This window comes from Aspergillus affinis, assembly GCF_023601865.1.
Source record: "Aspergillus affinis strain CMG 70 chromosome Unknown NODE_138_length_87845_cov_86_099250, whole genome shotgun sequence".
NCBI classification, from domain to species: Eukaryota; Fungi; Ascomycota; class Eurotiomycetes; order Eurotiales; family Aspergillaceae; genus Aspergillus; species Aspergillus affinis.
The window spans coordinates 51,901-77,347 of NW_026515919.1; the positions used below are offsets into that span (position 1 = coordinate 51,901).

A 25,447-nucleotide genomic window follows, 5' to 3' on the forward strand; every position below is an offset into this window, starting at 1 on the left:
GCTTTTCCCTCACGTCTTGCTCACTGAGCCGATTAAAGCGGTAAAGGTATATAACTCTTAAGATATAACTGTCACGGGCATGCATCCATTCGTCATCCTTGACAACCTTACGCCCTCAGTCCGTTCCATCCAGGGGAAAGGAGAATGAACAATGCTGGAGATCAACCATCAACCCCAAAGAGCCTGTCCAGCACCCTGTCCGCATCATCCAAGTCGCCTTTATCTGAAAGATCAAAACTAAGAAACTTTCTTGCCAGTTTATCCTGCGGTTCACTTTTGATTAGTCTTCAACAATTCCCAGGCAGCCGGTACGAATACCCCGGAGATATCATACCGCTTTCTCCAGCATACTCATCTCCTCGGCTGATAACACGGCACAAGCAGCAACTAAATTCTCGCCACGAGTTGCAAGGGATATGAGTTCGTTTGCCCGGTCAACGATTGGCTGGCTGATTCCATTCATGGCCGCACAGCTATGTTGTATCTCGCACGTCAGATTAGATATTAAAGGAAGGAAAAAGAGACATACACTGTTCCAAAACTCTTGTTGCTTCGGCCTAGTCGGAAACTATTGACCGTACAAGTTAGTATAATGGGACGTAGCCATCAAATGATATCATAGGCTGGGCTCAGACTTGTAGAGATATGTGATTTGGTCTCCGGATTGATGGGTGTCTTCGCAAATTTTGATTTCCATATGAGCTAGTTGTAGTCGGGGACCAAGCTTTATGAGCTGGTGATTGAGGATTTCATGGAAATGTGTTGCAAATATGATCTTGGGGGCGTCTTCAAGTCCCAGTAGATGCTGGAGGACTCCACATGCTAATCCGATGCCATCTGAATACAAGGCACCTTGTTAGCTAGCTTGGATAATTTCGATGGAAATGGTGATACGAGCCATTTGGGTTCGTTCCTTTGCCAAACTCGTCAATCAACAGCAAGCTTCGGCCTGTCACCTGCTTCAGATCAAATGACATTTGTTGCAGATCGTTCATGAATGTGCTTTGGATCTACTGTTGTGAGTAACTTTCATTAGGGAATTGACTTGGTTTTCTCTCTTCACCTGCGAAACACTGTCTTGAGTGTTTGATTTGAAGAAGATTTTGTCGGTGATTCCGACTTCTGCACTCTCTGCTGGGACGAAACTATGGCACTTCATTATGTGTATGCATAATTGACTGGGAATTACAACTTGCACACCTTCCAATTTGCGCCAGATAGACGACAAGTGCAACCTGTTTTATTTTGAGAAATGCATCTCTTCAAAGAGGCTGCTACACTTACTTGTTTCATATAAACACTCTTCCCAGAGTAGTTGGGACCGGTCAATAGGAGCATATTTGGTGTCTTTTTTGAAGACTGATGTGTTGACTCCGGGGCTTCGGCGTCTAGTATCCCCCCGACAAGTAATGTATTATTTGGAACATACGACGAGACAGTCAATTCTTGGAGTATATGACTTTCGTGTTGTCAGTGTTTCTTGCTAATTCAGATAGCTTGCATTACCTACCGTCCTCCTTTGATTCGAAGAATATTCTGCTCTGTCATATTGGGACGAACTAATTTATAGAAGTTTGCAGCTTGCGTCATTGCAAGGACACTATAAAACGTGAGGTAAGATCTTTGCTTAGGTATATGAGACATATACCAGTCAATCTGACCGCAGACATCCGATGCTTCGATGAGGACCTTTTCGTACTGAAGCACTTTCTGTGCTAACTCATAAACAATCTCAATCTCCTTTTCTGGAGACCGAAAACAATATTAGCATATTGGACAGTTCATAAGGCTTTATACATACCGCATATAAGCCCATAAATATCCCCCAAAGTCTGGTCCAGTTCCCTCATTCGGAAGTCCTTGAAATACGCCCGATTCTCCGTTACAAAAACAAGCTCCCAATCGTCCACAGGCCCGACGTATGATGCTTCGCCCCTTTCAGTCAACGGAATGGCGATGTTAAAGCCGAGTTGTGGAAAATATATCACGTTGACGTTGATTTCAAGACTTTCGGGAATAGTCGTAGCAATTTCTATGGCGACTTGCTTGAGCAAGCTGCTCAGCCCATCGTAGGTATCTTTCATTTTATCAAGTTCTCGATCAAGCCCTGGCTTTACAACTGTTCGGCCCTGCTCCTCGGAGCTATCGATGTCGACCTAAAGCGGTTACTCAAGGTTTGAGAGTGTGAGATGGTACTAACTATTTCTTGGACCATTCTCCCAACTTTATAAAGCTGGGCAGTCTCAATAGCTCGAAGGGCCTGAGGACTTGTCAGCTTTAACGTAGTAAATGGAAGCCAACAGCTTGACCTTCTGGTGCAATTCAAGCCTACACCCAGTGGAGGTTTCTTTGAGGGCATCGTGAATGTCGATGCCGTAGAAGGCAAACTAAAAAGCAGTCAAACAGGCGCCTTATCAAAAATTATTTGGTTAACTCGACATACGGCCAGAAGAGTAGCCCAAACGGTCGTTTTGAAGCCAGTGATTTTCGCACTTCCGGTACTAATCCCTTTCCGAAGATTGATTAAGACATAACGGAGGTTCTTGACGTGCTTCAAACTTCTGACAATCTTGTTGAGAGCATTGAAATTGTCCGGCCTCAGGTATACATTAATAAACTTATGTCGTTCGGAGATCACGTCTATCTCGGTACTTGGACGAAGAAAGTATTGTTTGAGCATGTTTTTACCTTGAGGTGTAAAAGCGAATCTTTGAAATAAGCCGTAGACTGAAAGTCCTTCCTTCGCAGACGAAGATTTTATTCCAGCTCCTTGACTGATCATGCATGGATGTGACTCGGACTCCATAATTTGAAGCGAAAGCAAAGTTCTTGAGTTGACAAACCTATGATATTCTTCGTAAGACGCATTCTTGAGATCAGGGAAGTATATGCAGCATCTTACATGGTCCCTTTCAATCCCATCATCTCGACGGAGGCAACGCGGAAGATCTCTATAGATCCATTCCCAGATGACATCGTGGCTCTTCGCCTTTGCAGATGAGTCAGGATAGCGCCAGCACAGCCCATTGTCACCGTGTTCTGCAGTTCGATTGAGCCACCCATATGTAGAAGACGCCCTTCTTGCAAAGTGAAGTCCAAGCTTTCAGTATCCATTTGGTCAGGGTCGAATATTCCCGCATGAGGTACAAGGAATCTAATCCGCTCTTCATGCTTCGACGAGACATCAAGAGACACCAGCTTGGACATTGCGCTAGCATGACCGAATTCTTGGGACGGTCGTATATCGATTTGGTAAGGGAGATATGATTCCGAGCCTGCTATCGAGTTATTCTTCGCGCTTTCCATGTGAATGTATTGAAAATTCTTACTATTGTCTTGTTCCGACCCTGACCTTCCTTGGCCGTGCACATAGTCAACTCGAGGCGAAGCTAATATCACGGTAGGCTTGGTCTGGAAGATTACTAGTAGCAATTCAGTATGTTATATCGCTAACCATAAGCAGAAAACGTACTTGTATCAATCACGTCAGTACCTGATGACTGCATATCCCCTAGCATATACAGCTTCTCCTCACGAGCCGAGTAGTATGAGCAGCCAACGGTGCCGGAATCCCTTGTATCAATAGCCACTATAACTTGATCGAAGACATCATCAATGAGCTGATCATCTGGATGATCATTGATCCTGCTGTGTATGAAGACAGGCGATGGAGGAATGATCGACGCAGGATTTCTCTGAGAGCTTGACGGCGACGACCGCTGAGTGACAGGACGGGGAGTGGCATTTGAGGTACGTCTCGACAGAAGAAAAGTTGCTGCATTGCAGAGGGATTGCGATGGCCTTCTGATGGGTGGATCCATAGCTTAAATGAGAATGGAGAGAATGGGGATGAGGATGGGACTGGTTTCGGCTCTAAGGATTGATGACCTTGAAGCGGCTGCATACCTCAGGCTCCCAGATCTCGTGATAAGGATTATATTAAGAGGCATAGATAACCCAGATATTGAGATCCATAAGTCATATACAATCAATTCACATAAAATATAGTAGAGGAGATGCTATTATACACATATACAGATGGAGCAAGGATTCGTCTGGTGCAAATCCACCCAATAATCAACAAAGCTCAAAGATCCAAATCATGCAACGTCAAAAAACAAATAAGGCGCGTTGATTCATAAGAGACATTACGGTTTTTCGGCCTCCGAAGCTTCGGGAGCCTCTGGAATATCCTCTACATTCGCCGGTTCCGGTGTGATTGCAAGCGCCGTCTTGTCATCATTGAATGAAACACGAGCAGTCTGCCCAGAAGTGATCTCACCACGGATGATCCTGTCGGCCAGTCGGTTGCCGATTTCCTTGGAAATCAAGCGGTTGAGAGGACGAGCACCGTACTTGGGATCATATCCCTTCTCGCACAGCCAGCTCTTGATCTCATCATCCACTTGCAGAATCATGCGTCGGTCATCGAGTCTTGCCTGTAGTTCTTTGATTCTGATATCGACAATGTCTCTTAGAGCATCCTTGGACAGACGTCTAAAGATGATGAACTCGTCAAGACGGTTTAGGAATTCGGGCGGATACGAAGTTTGGACCACATCCATGACAGCCTTCTTGATCTCAGGGGAGAGTTCTTCACTTCCCAAGTCCTTGTGGGAATGCAGTGGGTCCGCACCCACCAGAATGTCTGCACCAAGGTTGGAAGTCAAGACAATAAGGGTGTTCCTAAAATCAACCTTGTGACCCTGAGAATCGGTGAGGAAGCCCTCGTCCAAGACCTGCAATAGAAGGGCGGAAATATCGCGGTGAGCTTTTTCGAACTCGTCGAACAGCAACACGGCATATGGCTTCCGTCGCACGGCTTCGGTGAGTTGACCGGCATCATCGTAGCCAACGTAACCCGCGGGAGAACCGATCAAGCGACTGATGGTGTGCTTCTCTTGGAATTCACTCATGTCGAACCTCACTACAGCCGTCTCAGTGGAGAATAAGAATTCGGCCATCTTCTTGCAGAGCTCCGTCTTTCCAACACCAGTGGGACCAAGGAACATGAATGATGCCAAGGGCCGGTTCTCTCCACTCAGACCAGCTCGCTGCATCCGAACGGCATTGGCGACCGCGGTGAGTGCCTCGTCTTGCCCACGCACAGACTGCCGCAGCGTGTCTTCCATGCGGATTAGTTTCTCGACATCTCCAGCCATGAGTTTGTTGACAGGGATGCCGGTTGTGCGAGAAACGACATTTCCAATATCATCGGCGGTGACAGAGTCGTGGATCAAAGATGATTGAGATCCTCCTGATCCTTTTTCCTCGCCCTCCTTGGGCAATTTAGCCTCCAGAGTCGGGATCGCGGCGTACCGAAGCTCTCCGGCTCTAGCGAAGTTTCCCTCTCGCTGGGCCTGTTCCAGCTCGAAGCGGGCCTGTTCTAGTTCCTCCTTGGTGCGCTTCAGCGATTCAATCTCCGCCTTCTCTTTGTCCCATATCTCGGTCAGTTTCTGGGCTTCCTCCTTCTTGACCTTGAGGTCCTCCTCCAATTTCTCGCGTCTCTCTCGGCTACTGACATCCGTTTCCTTGCGGAGAGATTCGAGTTCAATCTGAATGGTAGTGATATCGCGATCCAACTCTCGAATTACATCGGGCTTGGACTCTTGTTGCAATCGCAAGGCCGAGGCCGCCTCGTCCACTAGATCGATGGCTTTGTCGGGAAGAAAGCGGTCTGTGATGTAGCGGTTGCTGTAAGTTGCTGCGGCAACCAGGGCGTTGTCCAAGATTCTCACACCGTGATGGACCTCGTATTTATTTTTAATACCGCGCAGGATGGAAATTGTCGCAGCGACCGAGGGTTCTCCGACTTGAATTGGCTGGAATCGTCGGGCCAACGCGACGTCTTTTTCGATCAATCTATATTCGTTCAATGTGGTGGCGCCGCAGCACTGGAGCTCGCCTCTGGAGAGCGCAGGTTTCAAAAGGTTGCTAGCGTCAATGCTGCCTTCCGCTTTTCCGAGGCCAAGCAAGGTATGGAGCTCATCAATAAAAAGGATCACACCGCCTTGTGCGTCCTCGACCTCCTTAAGAACCGACTTGAGTCGTTCCTCGAAGTCTCCTCTGAACTTAGCTCCAGCTATGAGTGAGCCCAGGTCCAAGGACACCACGCGCTTGTCCTTGATGCTTTCGGGCACATCCCCTTGCACAATTCTCTGAGCCAGGCCCTCCAGGACGGCTGTTTTACCAGTACCGGCCGCACCGATGAGGACAGGGTTGTTTTTGGTCCGCCTCGACAGGATCTGAATGGTCCGGTGGATTTCAGAGTCTCTTCCAATGACCGGATCCAACTTTCCGGCCTTTGCTCTGGCAGTAAGGTCAACGCCGTACTGTTCGAGCGCAGACTTTTCTTCCTCGCCCCCAAGGTTCATCCGATGGGTACCTCCGGGCGGGTGAGGCCGTCCTCCGTTGGCATAGCTGCGCGTTGAAAGAATTGTCGGGGAGAATACGGTGTTACTGGTGAGGGCAGGGAGTGATCGCGTCTGAGGGAGAAAACTTAATCTCTGGGAAGGGTGAATGATGCGGTTGGGCGATAGAGCTGGTGTACGAAGCAAACGGCTCCGAGTGAGCTGCAGCCGGGAAGCCATGGCTTAAGAACACACTGAAATGGAAGGGTTCTAGGTGTTCGCAGAGTTCAGGCAGTCGAGGAGACCTGAAAAACGAGGCCCATGGCGGTGGCTATATACCCCGAGGACCCCAAGCGTCGTGACGCTTCTCGAAAGCTCCACTGCGGTGCCGATGAGTGGCGGAAGCTCCAAGAAGCTCCGTCACCAGTGGGTGGGTCACGTGCAGCCCCGTCGAGGGGCTTTTTTGGCGCCGAAAAAATTCGCAACGGAAAGAAATTGCTTTGAACATTTTTCCCCTCCTATTTATTACTCCCCTCCCTCCCTCAACTTTTTCCCTCCTTTCCAACACACTCTTCATACCTCACATACATAATCCTTCACAATGGGTTTCACCGACTTCGTTTCTGAGACTGGCCTCACCCGTACGTGATCTCCTCTTTTCTTTTTTCTTCTCCCAGTCTTTTTAACCCCCTCTTCTCCCCCTCTCGTCTTCCCACACACTCTATGCAGGAAGCTAATTGTACCCCTCAGTTGCCAACAACTTCTTCTCTACCCGGAGCTACGTTGTTGGGTAAGACAACCCTTGACTTTTCCCCTTTGATATGTTTCTTGCATGTTTTTGTGTGCTTTATGTTCCAGCTGTTCCTGTTTGCATGATGAAAATCAATTGGTCCGTGTTTATGAGGCGGATTAAGACCCCGCTGCAAGACTACACAACAATCGCGAGCAATCGCATTTCTGATCACCAGGAAGGATACATCTATAGATGTCATTTGCTGCTTTTTATGATTGAAACTTGTTATCAATACTTGCTGTGTTGGACTGCATTTGGCTAACCTTCCTCATAGCGACGCCCCCTCCCAGGCTGATGCCGTGACCTTCAAGGCCTTCTCCGGCGCTCCTGACGCCGAGAAGTACCCTCACGTCGCTCGCTGGTACAAGCACATCGCCTCTTTCGAGTCTGACTTCGGCTCTCTCCCCGGTGACTCCGCCAAGGCCTACACTGCCTACGGCCCCGAGTCCACCGACCTGCCCACCAACCCCAAGAACAAGCCCGAGGAGGACGACGACATGGATCTCTTCGGCTCCGACAGCGAGGAGGAGGACCCCGAGGTCGTCAAGGAGCGCGAGGCCAACCTTGCCGCTTACAAGGCCAAGAAGGCCGCTAAGCCCAAGCCCGTTGCTAAGTCTCTCGTGACTCTTGAGGTTAAGCCTTGGGGTATGTATTTCTGTTGCTTTCTGTCCTTGTCGAACCGTGCTAACTCACTTTTACAGATGATGAGACCAACCTTGAGGAGCTCGAGGCTAACGTCCGTGCCATCGAGATGGACGGTCTTGTCTGGGGTGCTTCCAAGTTCGTTGCCGTTGGCTTCGGTATCAAGAAGCTCCAGATCAACCTGGTCGTTGAGGACGACAAGGTCTCCACCGACGAACTCCAGGGCCAGATCGAGGAGGACGAGGACCACGTCCAGTCCACCGACGTTGCTGCCATGCAGAAGCTGTAAATGAAACGTCCAATCATGAAGCGAAATGGTGTGATGAAGGATTTTATTATTTGATGTCACGAACTTGAATAACCTAGAACTCGACCGGTTGATCTCCGGTCGTTTTGATGAATAAAACAAACCAAAATACCCACATTCAATCTCATCCTTTTTCTCCTGCAAGTAAATTCATAAGTAATTGTAATCAAGCATATCTGGTCAATTGGGATCTTCTACCCCGCCGAGTGGCCAAAATCCGGTGCCCAACCAGAATCCCACTCTTGCATTTGGGCTCTCTGGCCCGGCGGGGTCTGCAGACCTGCACTTGTGGTCTGTCGAGCGTACCGTAGAATCCAGACTTCCGAGCTCCGATTACATACGCCATGAAGTCCGGAGTGTGATATGATATTATCTCCAGCGCCTTGAAGTTCGCCTTGAAGTTCAACTTGAACTTCCCCTCCCACGCCGACGATCCTACCTCAACCTATTGACAAAATGGGATATCTATCCCGCCTCGCCACATTCTTCGGCCTCGTGCTGCTTGCCCACGCGTACGTCCTATCCACCGTACCTTCTACATCTCCAATCCCAACCCAAGACCCCAGCACAGCACAACACACCCAACCTCTACCTATCCCCTCCTACCCCCAATCTTCAGAAACCAAGCTAATCCACAAATCAATAACAGAGGCTACTCGGCCCACGAACACACCCTCCTCCACAGCAACGAGCGCCTCGCCAGCTCCTCCCTTGCGCTTCCCCACGACATCGTCATCGAAGCCCTCGTCTCGCTCGTCATCGTCTCCGTGGGTCTTGTGCTCGGGGCCCCGAAACTAAAGCCGGTTAGCTGGAGCGAATGGGCCGGACAAATTGAGCGGGAAGGAGGGGCTAGGAATCCCTATCGCAGGTTGGATGAGAGGTATGGGTTTTGGGATGTTAGGGTATGTTCTTCCACCCCACCCCCCCAGGCTCTTTTGGAGTTGGTTTTGTTGTTGTCGTGAGCTCTGGTGAGAGTTATAGAGCAAGTGGATTGGATGGATGGATGGATGGATAGATTGATGTGTTTGTATGGAAGATATGCTAACGGGTGTGATATGACAGGCTAAGAGAAAGGAATTCGCAGACTGGGTGAAGGGAGATATCCCAAAGGCTTGAGTTGACTGAGAGGACGGAAGATGGGGAATATTGTCTGGTTAGGGGTGGGTGTTTAGGTTCGGGGCTACCTGTTCTACGTACCTGGTTATATTCCTTAATGGGGGCTAGGTAGAGTATGTGAGTGAATTGGACCTTTAGATGGGGTTGTATTGTAGGTATATGCTCACTTATCTGGCTAGTAGTTTTGAGAAGGAAAAAGCATAGATATCGTATTATGTATTATATGAGACATTTGAATTCATTGGGTTTTCTGTCTTTGTAGGATCATCTAGCTGACTGGCGGAGGGTATTTGGTTCGTCAAGATGGATTTATGCTTGTAGTGCTATGAAGTACATGTATTTAATCCGAGTTGATATGGCAATCAAGACAGCTTGTATATGTATGACTTTTTTGACCAAACAGACAATTCCAGCATCCTATCAAAAGAATTCAATTCCAGTGTACAATGCAGTCTCTTAAGATATCAACACTGAAGAATAGAGAACAAAAGCCCCTCAATCAGCAACGACGGCCTTTTCAGGATCTACTAATTGAGCATGTAAGCTCATATGACCGACTCAATTAGCAGTGATTACACTCCCTCAGTGACGACTATGTACACTTTATGACCAATTTGGCCGAATTACCATGTCACTATTAACTGCATATAGCCATATATAGCTTGACATAATTAATATACAATGATTGATTCATAATCACGATAATGCGGAGCCTAATGGTGCAACCCCGGCTTGACATTATTAATATACAAGGATTGATTCATAATCATGGTAACCGGATTATGCAGGTGGGACGATGCACGAAGTGCAAGGTAGTAAAGGCTGCAAAGAACAGAACCAGTCTGTCTATTCATTGAGAAAAGGCTAGGCTACAATTAAAAGCTACGCTTCAGTAAACTATATAACCAATCTACTCCCTTGACTTCCCCATACATACAAAACCCTACTACGATCTACACCACCATCTCACATCCACGCCAACATGAGCGTCCTCGTCACCGGAGCCACAGGCAAACAAGGCGGCGCTACAGCGCGACACCTATTCGCGCGCGGAATCGAAGTACACGCACTGGTCCGCACGCCCAGCAGCGCCGCGGCACTCGAGCTCCAACGGCTCGGCGCGACGCTCATCAAAGGCTCCTTCGACGACCTGGAGTCACTGCACCGCGCGTGCGAGAACAAAACAACCGTATTCCTGAACGTCTCGCCGTCCTTCCGCAACGACGGCGCCGAAGTCCTACAAGCAACGAACGTCATCCACGCCGCCCGCGCCGCCGGCACCGTCACCACCCTCGTCTACGCCAGCGTATGCGGTGTCGAGCAGCGCGAATCCTTCCCTAACTGGACCACCTGGCCGGCCGACAACCTCCTGAAGAACTATTTTCTCGACAAGGCGGCCATCGAAGATCTTGTGCGGTCGTCCGGGTTCACCAACTGGACCATCCTCCGTCCGCCCGTCTTCATGACAAACTACCTCGACCCGACAGCGTCGGCGTTCTTCCCCGAGCTGACCGCATCGCATGTCTTCCGGGTGGCGTTGGCGGAGGGCAAACGCACCATGTTGATCAGTCCAGACGACATCGGGCGGATCGCGGCGGCGGTGATCGCGGAGCCGGGACGGTTCCGGGGTCGGGCGATTGATATCGGGGCAGAGGCGTTGACGGCGGAGGAGGTGGCGGGGGCGCTGGCGGAGGTCAGTGGGAGGGAGATTCGAGTGGAGCGGATTCCCGAGGGGGAGGCGACGGAGCTGGCGAAGACGAATGTGCAGATTGATATACAGCTGTGGTTTTGGGAGCGACAGACGCTGTTTGATCCGAAGGAGTTGGAGGCGGAGTTGGGGTTGAAGTTGACTGGTTTTCGGGAGTTTTTGCGCGCGAATGAGGGCTTGGTGAGAGAGATGCTGGGGTGAGGGCTTGGTTAGTGGAGGTAAGTGTTTTTGCTGTTAGTGATTGACTGAAGAACAAGATGTACTCTGTGCATATAGGATTATAGCAAGATAGTAAGTCATTGAAAGCGATTGAAAACGAATTCAAGTTATAGCGGGTGATAGCTTTCAGTAGTGTAGAGAGCAGTCTGGACATGGATCCTGCCAAGCTCTGAATGAGAATGAAGGTTACCCTCCAATTCTCGAAGAGCCAGGAAGTACTCGAACGACTCGATCATTCTGATTGCATCAAGAGCACCTCCGAGTGGCCGCATGTGAGGTGTGAGGTGCAAGGTACCGTACAGCACACAAGCAAGGACCCAGAAATGAGGGCTGCAGAATGTCGGGAGTAAAACTACTCCGACGGCGTATTAAAGTGGAGGGTGTCATAATCTTATGTACGGAGTAGGATTGATTAACTACTCTGTAGGTATGTATTACGGATCCTGGACCCTGATTCAGGCCGTCATCAAGGGTCTGGTCAGCTTCAAGTCTAAGAGACCGATCAAATTATTCGTACTCCGTAGCTAATAAGAATGGAAATGCTCCGAGTTAAGCTATACCGCTTAATATGGCGGGTTAATTAATTTCTCGGCTCTTTCATCTGCCCATGACACTTATTTTCGGATCAAATTAATACGGAGCATGAGTCTCCCCGATTAAAATAGCATCGACGCCCTCTTCGCCTGATTGGGGGTCCTCTACGGACAGCTCCGACGACATGTGTCACATGGTGTTTGATCTACAAGAAGCGACACATCAGTTGACTCCTCCCACCACGTTGTCTCCCCGGTCAGCCCTCCCTCGGCCGTTCGGCGTTCGCAACGAAGAATGCTTCGAACCTGCGGACCCCCCGAAAGGACTCGATATAAAAATAGACGGAAATTGAGAGCCAACAGAGAAGTGAGAATGTCTGAAAGAGAGCGAGACAGAGAACCACATGTTTTTGACAGCCTCCGTCGATTGGATTCCATTCCCGCGATGGATGTCGGCTAAGTCCTTAGCTCCCTTCGGTGCCACCGTGTCTTGCTCCGTCTGTCCCCACGCAGGCTTGGACTGGTATCCGCATTCTTTGGATTTTTTTTTGATTTTTCATCGCTCTTATTTTCATCACGTAGATTGTCGCAGATCCACCCAGTCCTGGGGCAGATTAAGTCTTTGATTGGGGGAGGGACTTGAGCTAGATGTAGAAGGGTCATGGTCATACCGTCATCGTCAGGCACTGTACTCCGTAGTCAATCCATGCCTACAGAAGGGGGAATATTATTGACACCTTGCCATGACCCTTGTTCACTCATTGTTATTGATTTATTAAATTTCCCTTGCGTCAGAAGGGAGGGGCGGTAATTACCAATACATCCAGACAGGAGCACTCCCTTTCCTTCACTCGGAGGTTTCATAATTCAGTACTGCACAGTAGGTAGGTGGTACACTGTAAAAGTTCAAAGAACCCCCTGGAAACGGTACCTTACGGCAGACTCTTCCAGACCGGGCCCAAATGTCTTGGAATTCCTGTCTGTCAAGCTGATGCTGCAGGGCGGGCATACGTACTCCCTGCCACAAGGGACGCATTTCGGCTGATTCCGTGCGACGTGAATTCGACCGAATTCCTTTCTTCCTTTCCATTCACCATTTTCTCCTCGAGGAATTCGACGATACGTCAAGATTTGCCAGGGAACTACTCCGTAGGCACTCCGTCCTCGACGTAGCTGTGTATGTGTGTGTGCAGCGTGTGTCCTACCTTATTCGTAATACTACCTTACCTTAGTTCTAGTTAGACATGGACCCTGTAGCATTTGTTCCTGGCTCTCCGTATGTATGTATACTCCAGAGAGGGAATACATAGGTAGCCCCCAGGTAGGATGGCAGGAATCCAATCTTACCTGCGGCGTCCGTGAACCAATGGGGCAAGGAGAGGACGGTTGCGTAGCCTCGTACTCTGTCAAAGCTCTCAAGCCTCGCAGATACGGGTGAATCTCGAATAATGAATGCACGAATGGATGAATTGCGAACCATGCGCCGTTTGCACAAGGACTCGGTCCTCTCCGTTGGGGATTACGTATGTACAGCCATCAGTCGAGGCAACGGAGTATGTTACTGTTACTGCAGGATATCGCATTATTGCTGGGATGACGGTGGCTTGACCTTCCCCTAGGAAACCCCTAAGCAATGGGCTAACTGGTAGGCGCGGGAGACGATGTCTGGGCAACTGACCTTGCCCCAGTCATTTAATTTTGAGAAATTCAGAAGAGTGATTCATTTGGAGGGGTTAATTTGAATGAGGGCTTCCCTTCCCGTCCCAGCTGGTCTATGCGGATCGGACAATCTGCAGTGCGTCCCGTCCTCGACGGAGTGAGTTGTCGACGGAGTACCTGTTTACTACTTACTACTTTTGGTAGGGAAAGTCCTGTGGCTAGTGGGCTAATCCAGAGACCTGTGCTGTTTTCCAACTTGCACTTCAATTGAAGGGTTAAAATAGAAGCGAATGATATAACCGTTAGTCATGGATACAGCCTAACCCCGTTATTTTGGGATGCGATGGGTGAGACAAGGATCCGACTAAGGGAGCCAGAGGGAGAGACAGGATGCTAAGGAGGGAGAGACTCCGAGAGGGAGGACCGAGAGGACCGACAAACTTTGGACGGAGAGGACGAAAAGGCAAATGCACAAAAAAAGAAAGAAAAAGAACAGAAAAGTGAAAAATAAATAAATAAAATAAAATAAAATAAAAACAAGAAAAGAAAAAGACTCCCTCGTAACTACCACAAACAAACAGTCACAGAGGAGGACCGACCTCCGAGATCAATGGGCGAGACCGAGTGGGGCGGGCAGCTGACTGTGTCGGGGTGGCGGCCAAAAATAGGTGCAGGCATACGCAAACCTCCCCTTCACCAGGCAGATTTGGGATTCTTTTTCACTTTTTGGGTTTCTGCTGCGCACCAACAGGGCTTAGACCAGCCCGCCCCGGAACGCCCTAGACTCAGTCTCCCGCCCATGGAGAGATTGTCTCCCTGTGTGGCCGGTGGATCCTGCAGGTGCGATTGCCACTAGGAGGGATGGCCAGGTTGGCGTAGGCTTAGTCTAGTCCTGCGCTTCATTCATCCAACGAGACGCAGGGCTGATGAAGTACCTACTGTAGGGGTCACCGGGGACTGGTCTACGGACTACGGAGTAGGTTGGCTGTCTATTTAAAGGATTCCCCTGCACCTGTCACTTTCTTTGTTTCCCCTTTCCCTCTTCCGTAATATAAAGTGCTCTTCCCCCCCACCGTCGTTTCGCAACCACTCTTGACTGCCATCTTCATTACGTTCGCTTGCTTGCTCGCTATCTGAAGACCGTTTCGTCATCCTCTCTCGATCAACAGTCAGTCGTTCAACTCTTTCGTGATCAACAACAACCACCTTCAAAATGCGTGCCTCTCTCTTCCTCGTTGCCTTCTCGGCCCTCGCCGTCGCTCAGTCCTCCACCGACGCTGTGGTATGTATTCCATAATCCGATTCAAGTCTGAATCATACTGACATTTACATCATCAGCCCACCGGCACTACCACTGAAGTCCAGGTCTCTGGTGCTTCTACCGACGGCTCGACTGCTTCTGCTACTGCCTCCGACACTGCCTCCGGTACTGCCTCCGGTACTGCCTCCGGTACTGCCACTGGTACTGCCACTGGTACTGCCACCGAGACTGCTGCCTCGACCGGTGCCACTGGCACTAACACCGCTGTCACCGAGTCTTCCGGTGCCACTGGTGCCACCTCCTCGCCCGTCATCCCCACCGGTACCACTGCTGCCTCCAGCGGCGCTCACGGATCCAGCTCGGCCGGTTCCACCCTCACCAAGTCCAGCAGCGCCGTGAAGAGCCACACCACCAACTCGACTGAGACTTCTACCAAGACCAAGTCCGGCCACAAGTCGTCCTCCACCGGCGAGTCGTCCACTGAATCCGCCTCTGCCTCCGGCTCTGCCACCGGATCCACCTCCTCCGGCGCCGCCATGCCCATGGCCACCGCCGGCCCCATGGGTCTCCTGGCCGGTGCTGCCATCGCTGTTTTCCTGTAAACGCCTGGCATCATCGCACCTTCCGCTGGGGCCATGAGTTGACGTCCATTCTGCTATTGTCAGTCCTTAGATGGATGTGGGGAAAGGGAACAGATGCTCATGGCCTCCCCGCTATATGAAACCCCCAAAAAAGGAACAACGAGGAGAACTACGAGATTAAGCAATATCGATCTGCCGCACGTTCTCTTTATCTGGAATTTGTATCAATGCTGGGAAGGGGTTCGTTTTCGTTTCATTTGTCTCGTTTGTTTGCTCGAAGCCAACCGCCTGTTACAAAAGATGCATATTTGCGGCGCACATAAGAACTTGTTTTCTTCTGTAGTAAACTAATAATAATATCCTAATGAAGTCATGGTATATGCGACATGTGTCTGGAAATCCATGTTCCTGAACTCCCAAAGGTTAAGTCCCAACTGTAGATAGTATTACAGGGCAGATCAAAGGAACTATGGATGTCTGTAATCTTGATTAGCGATATCTCTAGTCTGATCTATCATCTTGGATATCTCGATCCCCGGTCCACAAATCTGCAATGGCCGACAAATGATGACCGACTAAGAAAGGGGATAACGACTAGTCTCAAACGGGCAATCCATTAGACTTCCCAAAACGCGTCGCCACACGCGTTAGTCACATGACCAGACCCGCGCCTTTGTTTGCCGACCGGATGGAGACTAGCGGCGTCCGCTTCACATCATCAAAACAAAAGGAGGGAAACACCGCAGACGTCGGGGCAACCGAGATCTAGACAAAGCTGGTCCGTGATCGACACTTTCTTCTTTTTGCGCCTTGACTCGGTTACATGGGCCTGGCTTAGCTCTGTCAAATCGGATTTTATCTTTCCTTTCCAGTTCTATCTGTGTCGTGATCACAGCATTGCATTCATTCATTGCAATTGGACCTTGGGCATCTTTGTGGCACCACGCAACATACTTCGATCATCATCAACAACTGCCAGATCGCACCAACACCACCTCCCCATTGTCTTGTCTAAAACTTTCAATCAGGAACAATATGGTTAGCCCATCCCCAAATTATTCTATTCAATAAATCAGACAAACGAAGTGGACGATTCAGCTAACCTCACCCCTTCTTTGCAGCCGTCTGGCTTCCGACGTCTGGCGGCAGACCATGCCGCCCTGCACGAGGACCTCCCGCCGAATTACCTCCATCCTTCCGAAGATTCGTCGGGCGATGACTTGACTCAACTATCAACCCTGTTGGCCGGACCGCAGGGCACGCCGTACTCACAGGGCCTATGGCGACTCCACCTCAAAATGCCCGAGGATTACCCCAAGAGCCCGCCCAAGGCCACGTTCAGAACTCGCATATGGCATCCGAACGTGGAGGAATCGACGGGGGCTGTATGCGTGGATACATTAAAACGGGACTGGAAACCGACGTTGACGTTGAAGGATGTCCTTATCGTGAGTGACCCTAGTGCTGAGAGTGTTAAATCGCGATTGAAAGCTGACCAGGCGGATCCGTCACACAGACAATATCATGTCTTCTGATTTATCCAAACCCAGACTCTGCCTTGAACTCCTCCGCCGGATCCCTCCTTCAAGAAAACTACGAAGCTTTTGCCCGCCAGGCAAAGCTAATGACGTCTATCCATGCGCCTGTTCCGGCAGACATGAAACAGGCAGTGTCCGAGGCGAAACTACGAGGAGAGGATGAGGGCACGGTGATTCCAGAGCAAGAGGATGGGCGATTATTACGGTCTCGCAAAAACGTCAAGACTCAAACAGTGATAATGAAGAAAACCGCCCAGACGAACGCGCCCGCTACTACCCCGCTGCCGACAGTAAAGTCGCAACCGTCGCCGTACCAACCCGACGACCAAGAATCTTCTGAAGACGACGAAGACCAACTGGATGATACAGAAAACGACTCCCCTGCCCCTACCTTCTCCGACGACGAGCACGACAACCTCTCCGCTGCCAGCAAAGAGAACGACCCCTCGTTATCCCCGTCCCCGGTCAAGTTCTTCTCGTCGAGTCCCCGCAAAAATGCCTTCGGCAAACGACCCCTTTCCGTCCTCACGGCCCCAGTTGACTATCCAGATCCCTCGTCAGCAACGGGAATGGGCATGGCTTCAGACGGAGATACCACCGACACCGACACCGACCACCCCATGACCGCCTCTGAAAAGAACATCGCTGCCAACCACCACTCCGCCGTCCGCGACCCCCAATACCACAACTCCCTTGACGGCTCACCACAGCGCAAATCCCCCAAACTCTCCCTCTTTCATAAGGGCGTCAACTCATCCGGCCGCGTCCGCGACGACCTTCAAATCTTTGAGGACGTCCCCGAGCCTACGACAGGAAATGGGATGGGCCTAGACCGTCAACTGAGCGGTGACGGCAAAGAGAACCATGAATCTTCTTCCTCTTCCGCCGCAGGCTCCAAGGGTCTACGGGATCGAAAACCCCTCTCCACGTCCTTCCCATCGACTATCCTCGCTCCCTCGTCAACGATCCCAGCCGGCAATGCCGCGACCAATACCTTCCCGACGGCTGCTCCTGGCCTGGGCACTTCCAAACTATCGAGACCAGGTCTCCTAGGCTCGAGAAAAGTCTCCGGCTCTGGCATGAAAAAAGCGAAACCTCGTCTTGGTATCAGGAGGCTGTAACCTCTTCACCTACTGAACCACCTTCCGTTACGCTCCATTCTTTTGTTTTGACGTATCATTATTTATAATACCTTTATGTTATACCTGGCTCTCTTTCTCTCTTCCTATCCTCGACTCCTCTTGTTCGTTTCTCTTTCTTTTTCCTTTTTATATCCTCTTTTGCCTGTCTTCCCACGCCAGGAATTCTTTACATTACGGGGGGTTCAATGCATTTGGCTTGGCGTCTTTTTTTGAGTTTTTCATTATTAGTGTTCAGCATTGGGGCGAGGATTGACAAGAACGGGCATTTGATAACTGATTGGCGTGCATGACATACATATATTCCTACATCAATTTTATAAAAGTGACTTATATACATTTCTCTCCTGCTGCATCCCTCTCTCTCCCTCTCTCTCTCTCTCTCTCTCTCTCTGTGTGTGTGTGTGTGTGTGTGTGTGTGTGTGTGTGTGTGTCCCTCTCTTTCCCATCAAATTTGGAGAGATTGGTTGAGTGAGTGGGTTATACCCGATTTGAGTGCTGATTAGGTGCTTCGAAGAAGCTACACTACACATCTTCACCGTAATTTGGCGTAAGGAGTCTACATATTTGCTTAAGACCTTCAGCAAGATGTAACGGCTTTTGCTGGTGCTTAAATACCAGTCAGTGTCCTGTCTGGGAGAATCGTAGGTATCTAGATTAAGCTCTTCATTGACTGACTACCTACCCGATAGTTATCAATAACCTACAAATTCCACTCACTCTAGCGTCATTGCCATGAAGCTTCTTATCTTTTTACTTGCAGGAGCAACAACCTTACTTCAAGGCACAACAGCCCAACCATGATGCTCCAGGGGACTACATTACTGTGGATTCAACATACAGTTTCCCGTTACCCAGGCCAGGGACTGGAAGCTACCTGCGAGCTGCAGGGTGGTGAGAATTGCCAGGAGTGGTCGAATATACTTTTTTTACTGCAATGATATTGTGGGAGACCTTGAATACACGATCACCTGTGAGCTTTGCGCGGATGGAACCAGCGGGCATAACGACTACTGTGCTTGAATACTTCGGTGTCTATCTAGACCATTCACAGAGTCACTTGCTTTAGAAGCTGAGGTAAGCAGGACAGTCAGTGTGATTGTGATCGCATTGCTTATTGGAGTATCGTACTTGATATTGTGATATATGCATGGTTGAATTACCCTGACGTGGGCGATGTTTAATTGTCTACGGACATTCGTATAGTTACTTATCGATTACATACTACAATTCATAGAATAATCTTACAGCAACACTCAAGAATCTCCGAAACAGCCAGTCAATAAGCCATGAGACTATCTAAAATAATAGACAATTTTTCCGACGCGACCCATCCATCCTCCAGTTCCTCATCTCCGTGGAACACTTCTGGATCAGTATACGTCTCGCAAACCAGATCAGTGATACATCAACACAGTTCTCCCAGAGGCTTTTCTGTTCCCAAAACAAGACCACGCTGTAAGAATAACTGATATTTGAACAACCTAAGATAACCGGCTCCCCGGAGCGGTCTTGTAGATAAACTAGGAGACCAGCCATTATGGCAAACGGAAAAAGAAAAAGGAAAAGGAAAAGGAAAAGGAAAAAGGAAAACAGAGAGCACTAAACACGCTAGACTGATTAAAAAGCAATATTGTCAGGAGAAGACATGCAAGAGCCAACCAACTGGTTGTGTGATCAAGTAAGGATGGTTGAGCTGTAGGACAACCAATGTATATCAATTATACGTCCCCTGTGGAAGATTTGTCAAATGGGCCAAAACTTATTACTTCAACATGTGAGGAGGCGAATATAGTGCTCCACCCTCTACAAAGCGAAGGGGTTGACGGAGCGAATAGTGAGGCATCTAGAGTCAAGAAAGGTTAGCAAGGAATAGTCAGGGTCAAGACATGCTGTTAGAAAAACTTACGGGGGACTCTTGCTCAGGTCAGTCTTCAGAATAACGGGAACACGGGTCATCTCGGTGACATCCTGAATGTGCTCTCCATCCTCCTCGCGCAGCTTGAACAGCCGCAGGTACTTCTCCTTGTTGGTCAACTTGGCCTCGGGAGCATCGCCGGAGATGGTGGCGATCTTGGGATCCGAGCGAGTGCGGTGAGGGGCCTGCTGGAGGTGCCCGTTGCGGGTAGGGGACGGGGGCATGCTCTGAGTGGAGCGGTCGGCAGCCGAGTTCAACGACACGCCAGCGGCCATCTCGGTAACCTCGGAGACGTCGTCGTCGTCATCGAAGAGAGCGTCCACGTCGTCGGCGGACATGGTGCCAGTCTCGGTCTGCTTGCGCATGTTCTCCTCCCTCTCGCGCGCACGCTCTCGGGCAGCCTCTGCTTCACGCGCGGCTGCGGCAGCCTGGGCAGCACGGGAGTTCGCAGGCTTCGGCCGTTCATCCTCGGGGATGTAGGCCGAGGACGGAACACCCTTCTCCCAGTAGAGCTCCAGAGTACGGCTGTCCTTGCGGAACTCGGCCTTCTTCAGAGGCAGCTGGTCACAGTGGACACGCTTCTCGAACCCATATTCCGGGATGAGAACGTCGAAGGCGGACTCGTACACGCAAAGGACGATACCCTCGCTGATCAGGTCGCCGCCAATCTCCTGTCGCTTCTTGTCCATTTCCCGGCAAGCCTCAATGTGAACGCTCTGCTCTTGGGCGTTGTGAGCCGAATCCTTTTTGTTGTTGCAGAGATCCGCGGTCTTGTTCAGAGACTCCAAGTCCTCGGAAAACTCAACCGCTCCGTCAGACAGAGCAGCCTCCAGCTGGCGGTGGACGACGATATCGGCATATCGTCGGGAGGGGTTGGTAAAGTGAGTGTACACCGGGAGGTTGAGAGTAAAGTGCTGACGCTGCTCACCCTGAGGGCTGGCAACGTAGTACTTGGCACGCTGCATTGCTTTCACAAGGAGTGTTTCCATTCCCTATGGATGTGTGATTTGATTAGCGCGATACCATCATTGACTGTTCAATCGGGAAAAGCTTACCTGTCGCAGGTTGCTGTCTTCGACCTTGCAGAGACTGCTCTGCAGGGTTCCACTGCTGGTCGGGTCCAAGCCAAAGCCAAGTCGGTTCATGCGCTCAACCAGGGTCTGGAGACGGCGCGCGTTGGGAGAGGACTGACGACGCAAGAAAGCCTTGTCGGGCAGCGCAGTCGCAATCTTGCGGGCAACGAAGAAGTTGGCCTTGTGGCTCAGCTCCTCCACCAGCTCCTGCACGGGAGATGCGTCAAAGATGTTGTAGCGAACCGGCACGTTCTCATCGTCCATCTGATACAGAAGGCGAAGAGGGGGCAGCTGCGAAGTGCGGTTTCCGTATCTTGCCTCGCGGAATTTCGAAGACACAGCCTGTTTGAGGGAGAGTTACATTAGCTGTATGCACCAAAAGAGTCAAAAAATGGAGAGAGGAACTTACGTAAAGCGCCCGAATGGTTTCGGCCTTGACTTCAGGCGAAGCGACTTCCGAAGTGCCCTTGATAACGGCATCCGCTTCATCATAGCTCAAGCGACCTGAGCTCTTGATGATACCCTTGCCGATCCAGACATCGTCGTCAACGGCACCAGTCTCCGGGTTGGCCTTGAAAACAACACTGACGGTCAGACGGTCCTCACCGGGCAGCAAGGAGCAAAGGTCGGTGGAGATACGCTGGGGCAACAGGTTGACGAGACGGTCGACAAGGTAAACGGCCGTGCCGCGCTTCTTGGCCTCACGATCCACCAGAGAATTGGCCTTCACAAAGTGGGCAATATCCGCGACGTGAACACCAATTTCCACCTTGCCGTCAGGGAGGGTCTTGAAATGGAAAGCGTTCTCCAGCTCCTTGGTGCCTCGGGGGTCGGCAGTGAATGTGACCTCCTGGCGGAAGTCCCGGCGGGAAGCCAGAAGAGCCTCGCCTTGGCTAGCGACGGACCAGTCCTCCCAGCCAATGCTCTTCAGGAGGGCGTCCGAGAACTCGTCGGAGCCGAAGTTGTTGTCGCGGAGGAGCGCTTCGGTCTCGACCTTTAGATCGCCCATCTCACCCAGCTGCTCCACCAGAGTTCCGAACGGATGCAGAGAGGTGATGGGCCACCGTTTAATGCAAGCAACGAAGATACGGTTGGCATAGTCCTGGTGCTTCTCGACGAAGTCGCGCGGGGCCTGTTCGGTCGGGATGGCGATGAGGGGAACACGCTTGTCGGTGGGCTTGAACCAGACAATCTTGGGTTTATCCTGATGACGGTCATGCTGGGGGCGGCCGTGTGCACCATCTCTGGCCAGCCGCTCCGCCTCCTGCTTCTCCTTCGTCGCCTGGCTACTGGGACGGAGGAGTCCAAGGGTTCCGGAGAACATCTGTCCGGGAACTCGTTCAATCACGGCCACGACGTGACCGGCGTAGAGGGGCTTCTGCTCGTCACTGATCTCATCCTCCTCGACCAGGAGAAGGCTTTGACCCTCCACCTCGACGTCGTCGTTCTTCTTCTGGGTGGGACGCTGGCGAAGACTGCCGCGACGGCGGATACTACCGTCCGGTCCGACCTCCTGGCGGTCGCCGTTGGGGCCAGAGTCGGAGCGCGAGAGCTTGTCTCCGCCGGCGTTGCTGCCCGACCGAGCATCGGTGATGTCCTTGCGCTTTTTCTTTTCCTCCTTCTCCTTCTTCTGGGACCACACCTCGTCGACGTCCAGCAGCTCCACGGCCACGTAGTCACCCTCCAGCGCACGGTTACGGTCCTTACTTCCACAGATAAAGATATCCGCATCAAGGTCTCCAGTCGTCACGTACGCGTCGGAACGGTTCTTTTTGTTGACCCGCAGGATACCGGCCACCAGCTGGCCGTTGCTCAGAAGAGCGGGAAGGTTGGCCTGGGGCAGATAAGGAGTGAAGAGTGTTTTACGCTGCTGCTGCTGCTGCTGTTGTTGCTGTTGCTGCTGCTGTTGGGGAGACACCTGGGGAGGAGCATGCTGGCTGGCCTGGAGACCCAGGCCCTGGTTGTTGAGTTGTCCGTTTTGCTGCAGAGCCTGCAGTTGAGCCAGCTGCAAGGGGTTGATTTGCTGGTTACCGCCAAACATCTGGGGGGAGGCCATGACCACCTGACCCTGAGGCAACTGGATGAGCTGGGGTTGGTTGGGGTACTGGAAGGAGCCGATGGAGCCGATAGATTGGTTCATGGAGGCACGGGCCCGGTGACCGGGCTGGAAGCCACCGCTCTGCTGACCGAAGCCCTTCTGCTGATCCTGACCCTGACCCTGGTTGTTCGGTTGACGCCAGTTGCTGTCAAAGTTTCTGGATCCGGATCGAGCATGACCGCCAGCCTGGCTGCCTCGTCGCTGGTTCTCCGATCCGGTCGATCCGTCGCTGGGGGCGGGGAATTGGAAACCACCAGCACCGCGACCCGACAACGATCCTCGGTTGCCGCCCACAGCCATCGACTGACTGCGGCCGTGACCGCCGCCGGCACGAACGTTACCCGCACGCTGGAATCCCAAGCCCTGGGGTGCCTGGGTGTTAACCGGGGTCGACCTGTCGTCGGAGTTAGGGGTATTGTCGGACGGCTCGCCACCGGCGTTAGGCCCGGGGAATTGGAAGCCGGAGGCGGTCCTCTTCTGCTGAGCCAGCTCGGCCGCCTTCTTCGCCTCGGGAAGAGCCAGAGAGTGACGACGCTGGTGACCGCCACCACCGGGGGGTCCCCGACTGCGGCCGTGGTTGCCATTCTCGTTCTTGGGCTGGGGGTTTTGTTGTTGTTGCTGCTGGTTAAAGTCGGAGTATCCGGACGCTCCCGAGGACGGGGCGGGAGGGGGACCCATACCAAGACCCGGGAGTGCCGATTGATTGCGTCGGTGGGAATGCTGATTCGAAGTGTTCATCGGCACGCCAAGCTGCTGCTGCTGCTGCTGCTGCTGCTGACCGAGTTGCTGCTGGGCAAGCTGGGGGAATTGGAAGGCATTGATCTGCTGAGGGGAGACGCCACCGACGGACGCACCGCCACCTTGCAACGAAGAAGAGAATCCCGAGACCTGGCCCAGCTGCTGCGGTTGTAACAGTCCCATGTTAACATACTGTTGATGCGTGGCGGCGATTTGTTGTTGCTGCTGTTGGAGCAGCTCGATCTGTTGCTGAATAGCCAGTTGTTCCACTGGACGGGTTGTTAACTCAATTGTTGGCCAATTATAAGGAAAAAAGGGAAGATTATATGGGCACGTACTCATGAGGGGAGTGAGTTCCGAGGGGCTTCTCCGATGGGCGATATGGAGCTTGCGGCCAGCCGGGCCGGGAACCCCGGATTGACCCTGTTGATCCATCTTTCGGGAGGAAATGAGAGGACGGGGTATCGTCGGGATCAAGTCTTTGCAAAGAGGGGCCTGTCAATGACAAGAGAGTGGCGAAAAGGGTCGTTTTGCGTTTGCAAAGCGACCGAATGGCTTAGGAGCAACGACGGATGAGGTCTGAAGTATTGCTACTAGATAAGAGAGACAAATAGGTCAGTTTAGGTGTGCGAAGCGAATTAGGAGTATGTGGGAAGATAGAACAACAAAGATCGATCGGGGAGGTCAGAGGAAGAGCTGTAAGGGGAGGAGGGCACTGCAAGACCTCCAGAAGGAAGTTACGATTGTCCCCGACGTGAGAGCGAGTGACATCAACAGAGGCAAGCTGGCCGGAAGGAACGAGGGGAAGGGAAAGGGGGGCAAGAGATCGGACAGACGACAATGAAGGCAGGAAAAGCCATGGAGGAAGGTCCAAAGGCAAGTCGAGTAGACCGGCATTGGGGGGGTTCTTTGCAAAGAAGAAGCTTACCGGCAAATGATCGTCCACCGTGGAATGCTGATGAATGACGTCTTGTCGAAATTTCCCTCTTCCCCCTTTTTTTTTCACACGAGAAATTCCTTTTTTGTGAAGGAAGCGGTGACCGGGTTACGGGTCGATCGCAGAGGGAAAGGAGCGAGGGAGGGAGAGGAAAGGAACAAGAAACAAGAGGAGGGGAGAAAAGAAAAGGGAAGATGAAAGGTAGAAGAGAAGAAAAAGAAGAGAGAAAAAAAAAAGCCGGGAAAAAGATTGAAGCAGAATCAAGCCGCAGCCAGATTTAGATCGACTTGTGGAAAGAGAGGATGAAGCTGGAGGGATGGGGGGGTTTGGAAGACGGAGAGAGGGGAACGACCGAGTAAGCGGATGCCCCAACTGCCATCGACTGACTAGCGCACCTCTGGCCTCGTTCAGGGGGGATTTTTTTTTCCTTCACGGTGGGGATTCTCTCGCCTTCGTGTTTAATTTCACACTTTTCTTCTTTTCCTTTTTTGTCTCGTGTATTATTTGGGATTTTAGATTGTTTTTCTGGATTGTTCCTTGATTGCGATCAGGGAGAGGATTAACGAGGGCGATTCCTCCGGATTAAACCCGACGAAGGAATAGGGGAAAAGGCCACTCAGTCGATCAAAGCGAAGTGGTCGAACTGCTAATTGGATTCCCCACGCGAGGGGTCGGTCTTTTGTTTTTTTTTTTTGGTTATTTTTCTGGAGTTTTTAATTTGATAAGGTTATTTTTTTGGACGACTTTCTTTTCCAAGAGTGGAGGAAAGTGATGAATCTGACCACGAAGAGAATGACAGAAACCAAATGATCAACCCGAAGGAATGATTGAGGGGAG

At 51.2% G+C, this 25,447-nt stretch overlaps 8 protein-coding genes across 8 annotated transcripts; 5 read left to right on the forward strand and 3 right to left on the reverse strand.

The window, feature by feature from the left end:
• Positions 1–161: 161 nt before the first annotated feature.
• On the reverse strand, positions 162–3,821 carry KD926_001830 (MutS family protein MSH5; the record flags this gene model as incomplete). The annotated part of the gene is made up of 13 exons (XM_053093761.1): positions 162–263; positions 335–473; positions 530–568; positions 1,201–1,235; positions 1,285–1,459; positions 1,511–1,600; positions 1,649–1,745; positions 1,802–2,156; positions 2,201–2,260; positions 2,310–2,387; positions 2,444–2,843; positions 2,903–3,422; positions 3,473–3,821. The coding sequence occupies 13 exons, from the start codon at positions 3,819–3,821 to the stop codon at positions 162–164; spliced, it is 2,439 nt and encodes an 812-aa protein (XP_052951408.1).
• A 327-nt stretch (positions 3,822–4,148) lies between these two features.
• hsp78 (chaperone ATPase HSP78) lies at positions 4,149–6,590 on the reverse strand (the record flags this gene model as incomplete). Its single annotated transcript, XM_053093762.1, has 1 exon — positions 4,149–6,590. One exon carries the CDS (start codon positions 6,588–6,590, stop codon positions 4,149–4,151), a length of 2,442 nt encoding a protein of 813 aa, XP_052951409.1.
• Positions 6,591–6,951: 361 nt separating this feature from the next.
• Positions 6,952–8,074, forward strand: KD926_001832 (translation elongation factor 1 subunit beta; the record flags this gene model as incomplete). Its single annotated transcript, XM_053093764.1, has 4 exons — positions 6,952–6,991; positions 7,101–7,140; positions 7,418–7,788; positions 7,845–8,074. The coding sequence occupies 4 exons, from the start codon at positions 6,952–6,954 to the stop codon at positions 8,072–8,074; spliced, it is 681 nt and encodes a 226-aa protein (XP_052951410.1).
• A 474-nt stretch (positions 8,075–8,548) lies between these two features.
• On the forward strand, positions 8,549–9,208 carry KD926_001833 (membrane magnesium transporter family protein; the record flags this gene model as incomplete). Its single annotated transcript, XM_053093765.1, has 3 exons — positions 8,549–8,604; positions 8,742–8,994; positions 9,155–9,208. 3 exons carry the CDS (start codon positions 8,549–8,551, stop codon positions 9,206–9,208), a joined length of 363 nt encoding a protein of 120 aa, XP_052951411.1.
• A 982-nt stretch (positions 9,209–10,190) lies between these two features.
• On the forward strand, positions 10,191–11,117 carry KD926_001834 (NAD(P)-binding protein; the record flags this gene model as incomplete). Its single annotated transcript, XM_053093766.1, has 1 exon — positions 10,191–11,117. One exon carries the CDS (start codon positions 10,191–10,193, stop codon positions 11,115–11,117), a length of 927 nt encoding a protein of 308 aa, XP_052951412.1.
• A 3,423-nt stretch (positions 11,118–14,540) lies between these two features.
• On the forward strand, positions 14,541–15,190 carry KD926_001835 (putative GPI anchored protein; the record flags this gene model as incomplete). Its single annotated transcript, XM_053093767.1, has 2 exons — positions 14,541–14,609; positions 14,666–15,190. 2 exons carry the CDS (start codon positions 14,541–14,543, stop codon positions 15,188–15,190), a joined length of 594 nt encoding a protein of 197 aa, XP_052951413.1.
• Positions 15,191–16,204: 1,014 nt separating this feature from the next.
• On the forward strand, positions 16,205–17,828 carry KD926_001836 (putative ubiquitin conjugating enzyme E2; the record flags this gene model as incomplete). Its single annotated transcript, XM_053093768.1, has 3 exons — positions 16,205–16,207; positions 16,291–16,617; positions 16,686–17,828. 3 exons carry the CDS (start codon positions 16,205–16,207, stop codon positions 17,826–17,828), a joined length of 1,473 nt encoding a protein of 490 aa, XP_052951414.1.
• A 1,824-nt stretch (positions 17,829–19,652) lies between these two features.
• ssdA (mRNA-binding translational repressor SSD1) lies at positions 19,653–24,108 on the reverse strand (the record flags this gene model as incomplete). Its single annotated transcript, XM_053093769.1, has 5 exons — positions 19,653–19,692; positions 19,756–20,756; positions 20,820–21,179; positions 21,247–23,942; positions 24,012–24,108. 5 exons carry the CDS (start codon positions 24,106–24,108, stop codon positions 19,653–19,655), a joined length of 4,194 nt encoding a protein of 1,397 aa, XP_052951415.1.
• Positions 24,109–25,447: the final 1,339 nt, after the last annotated feature.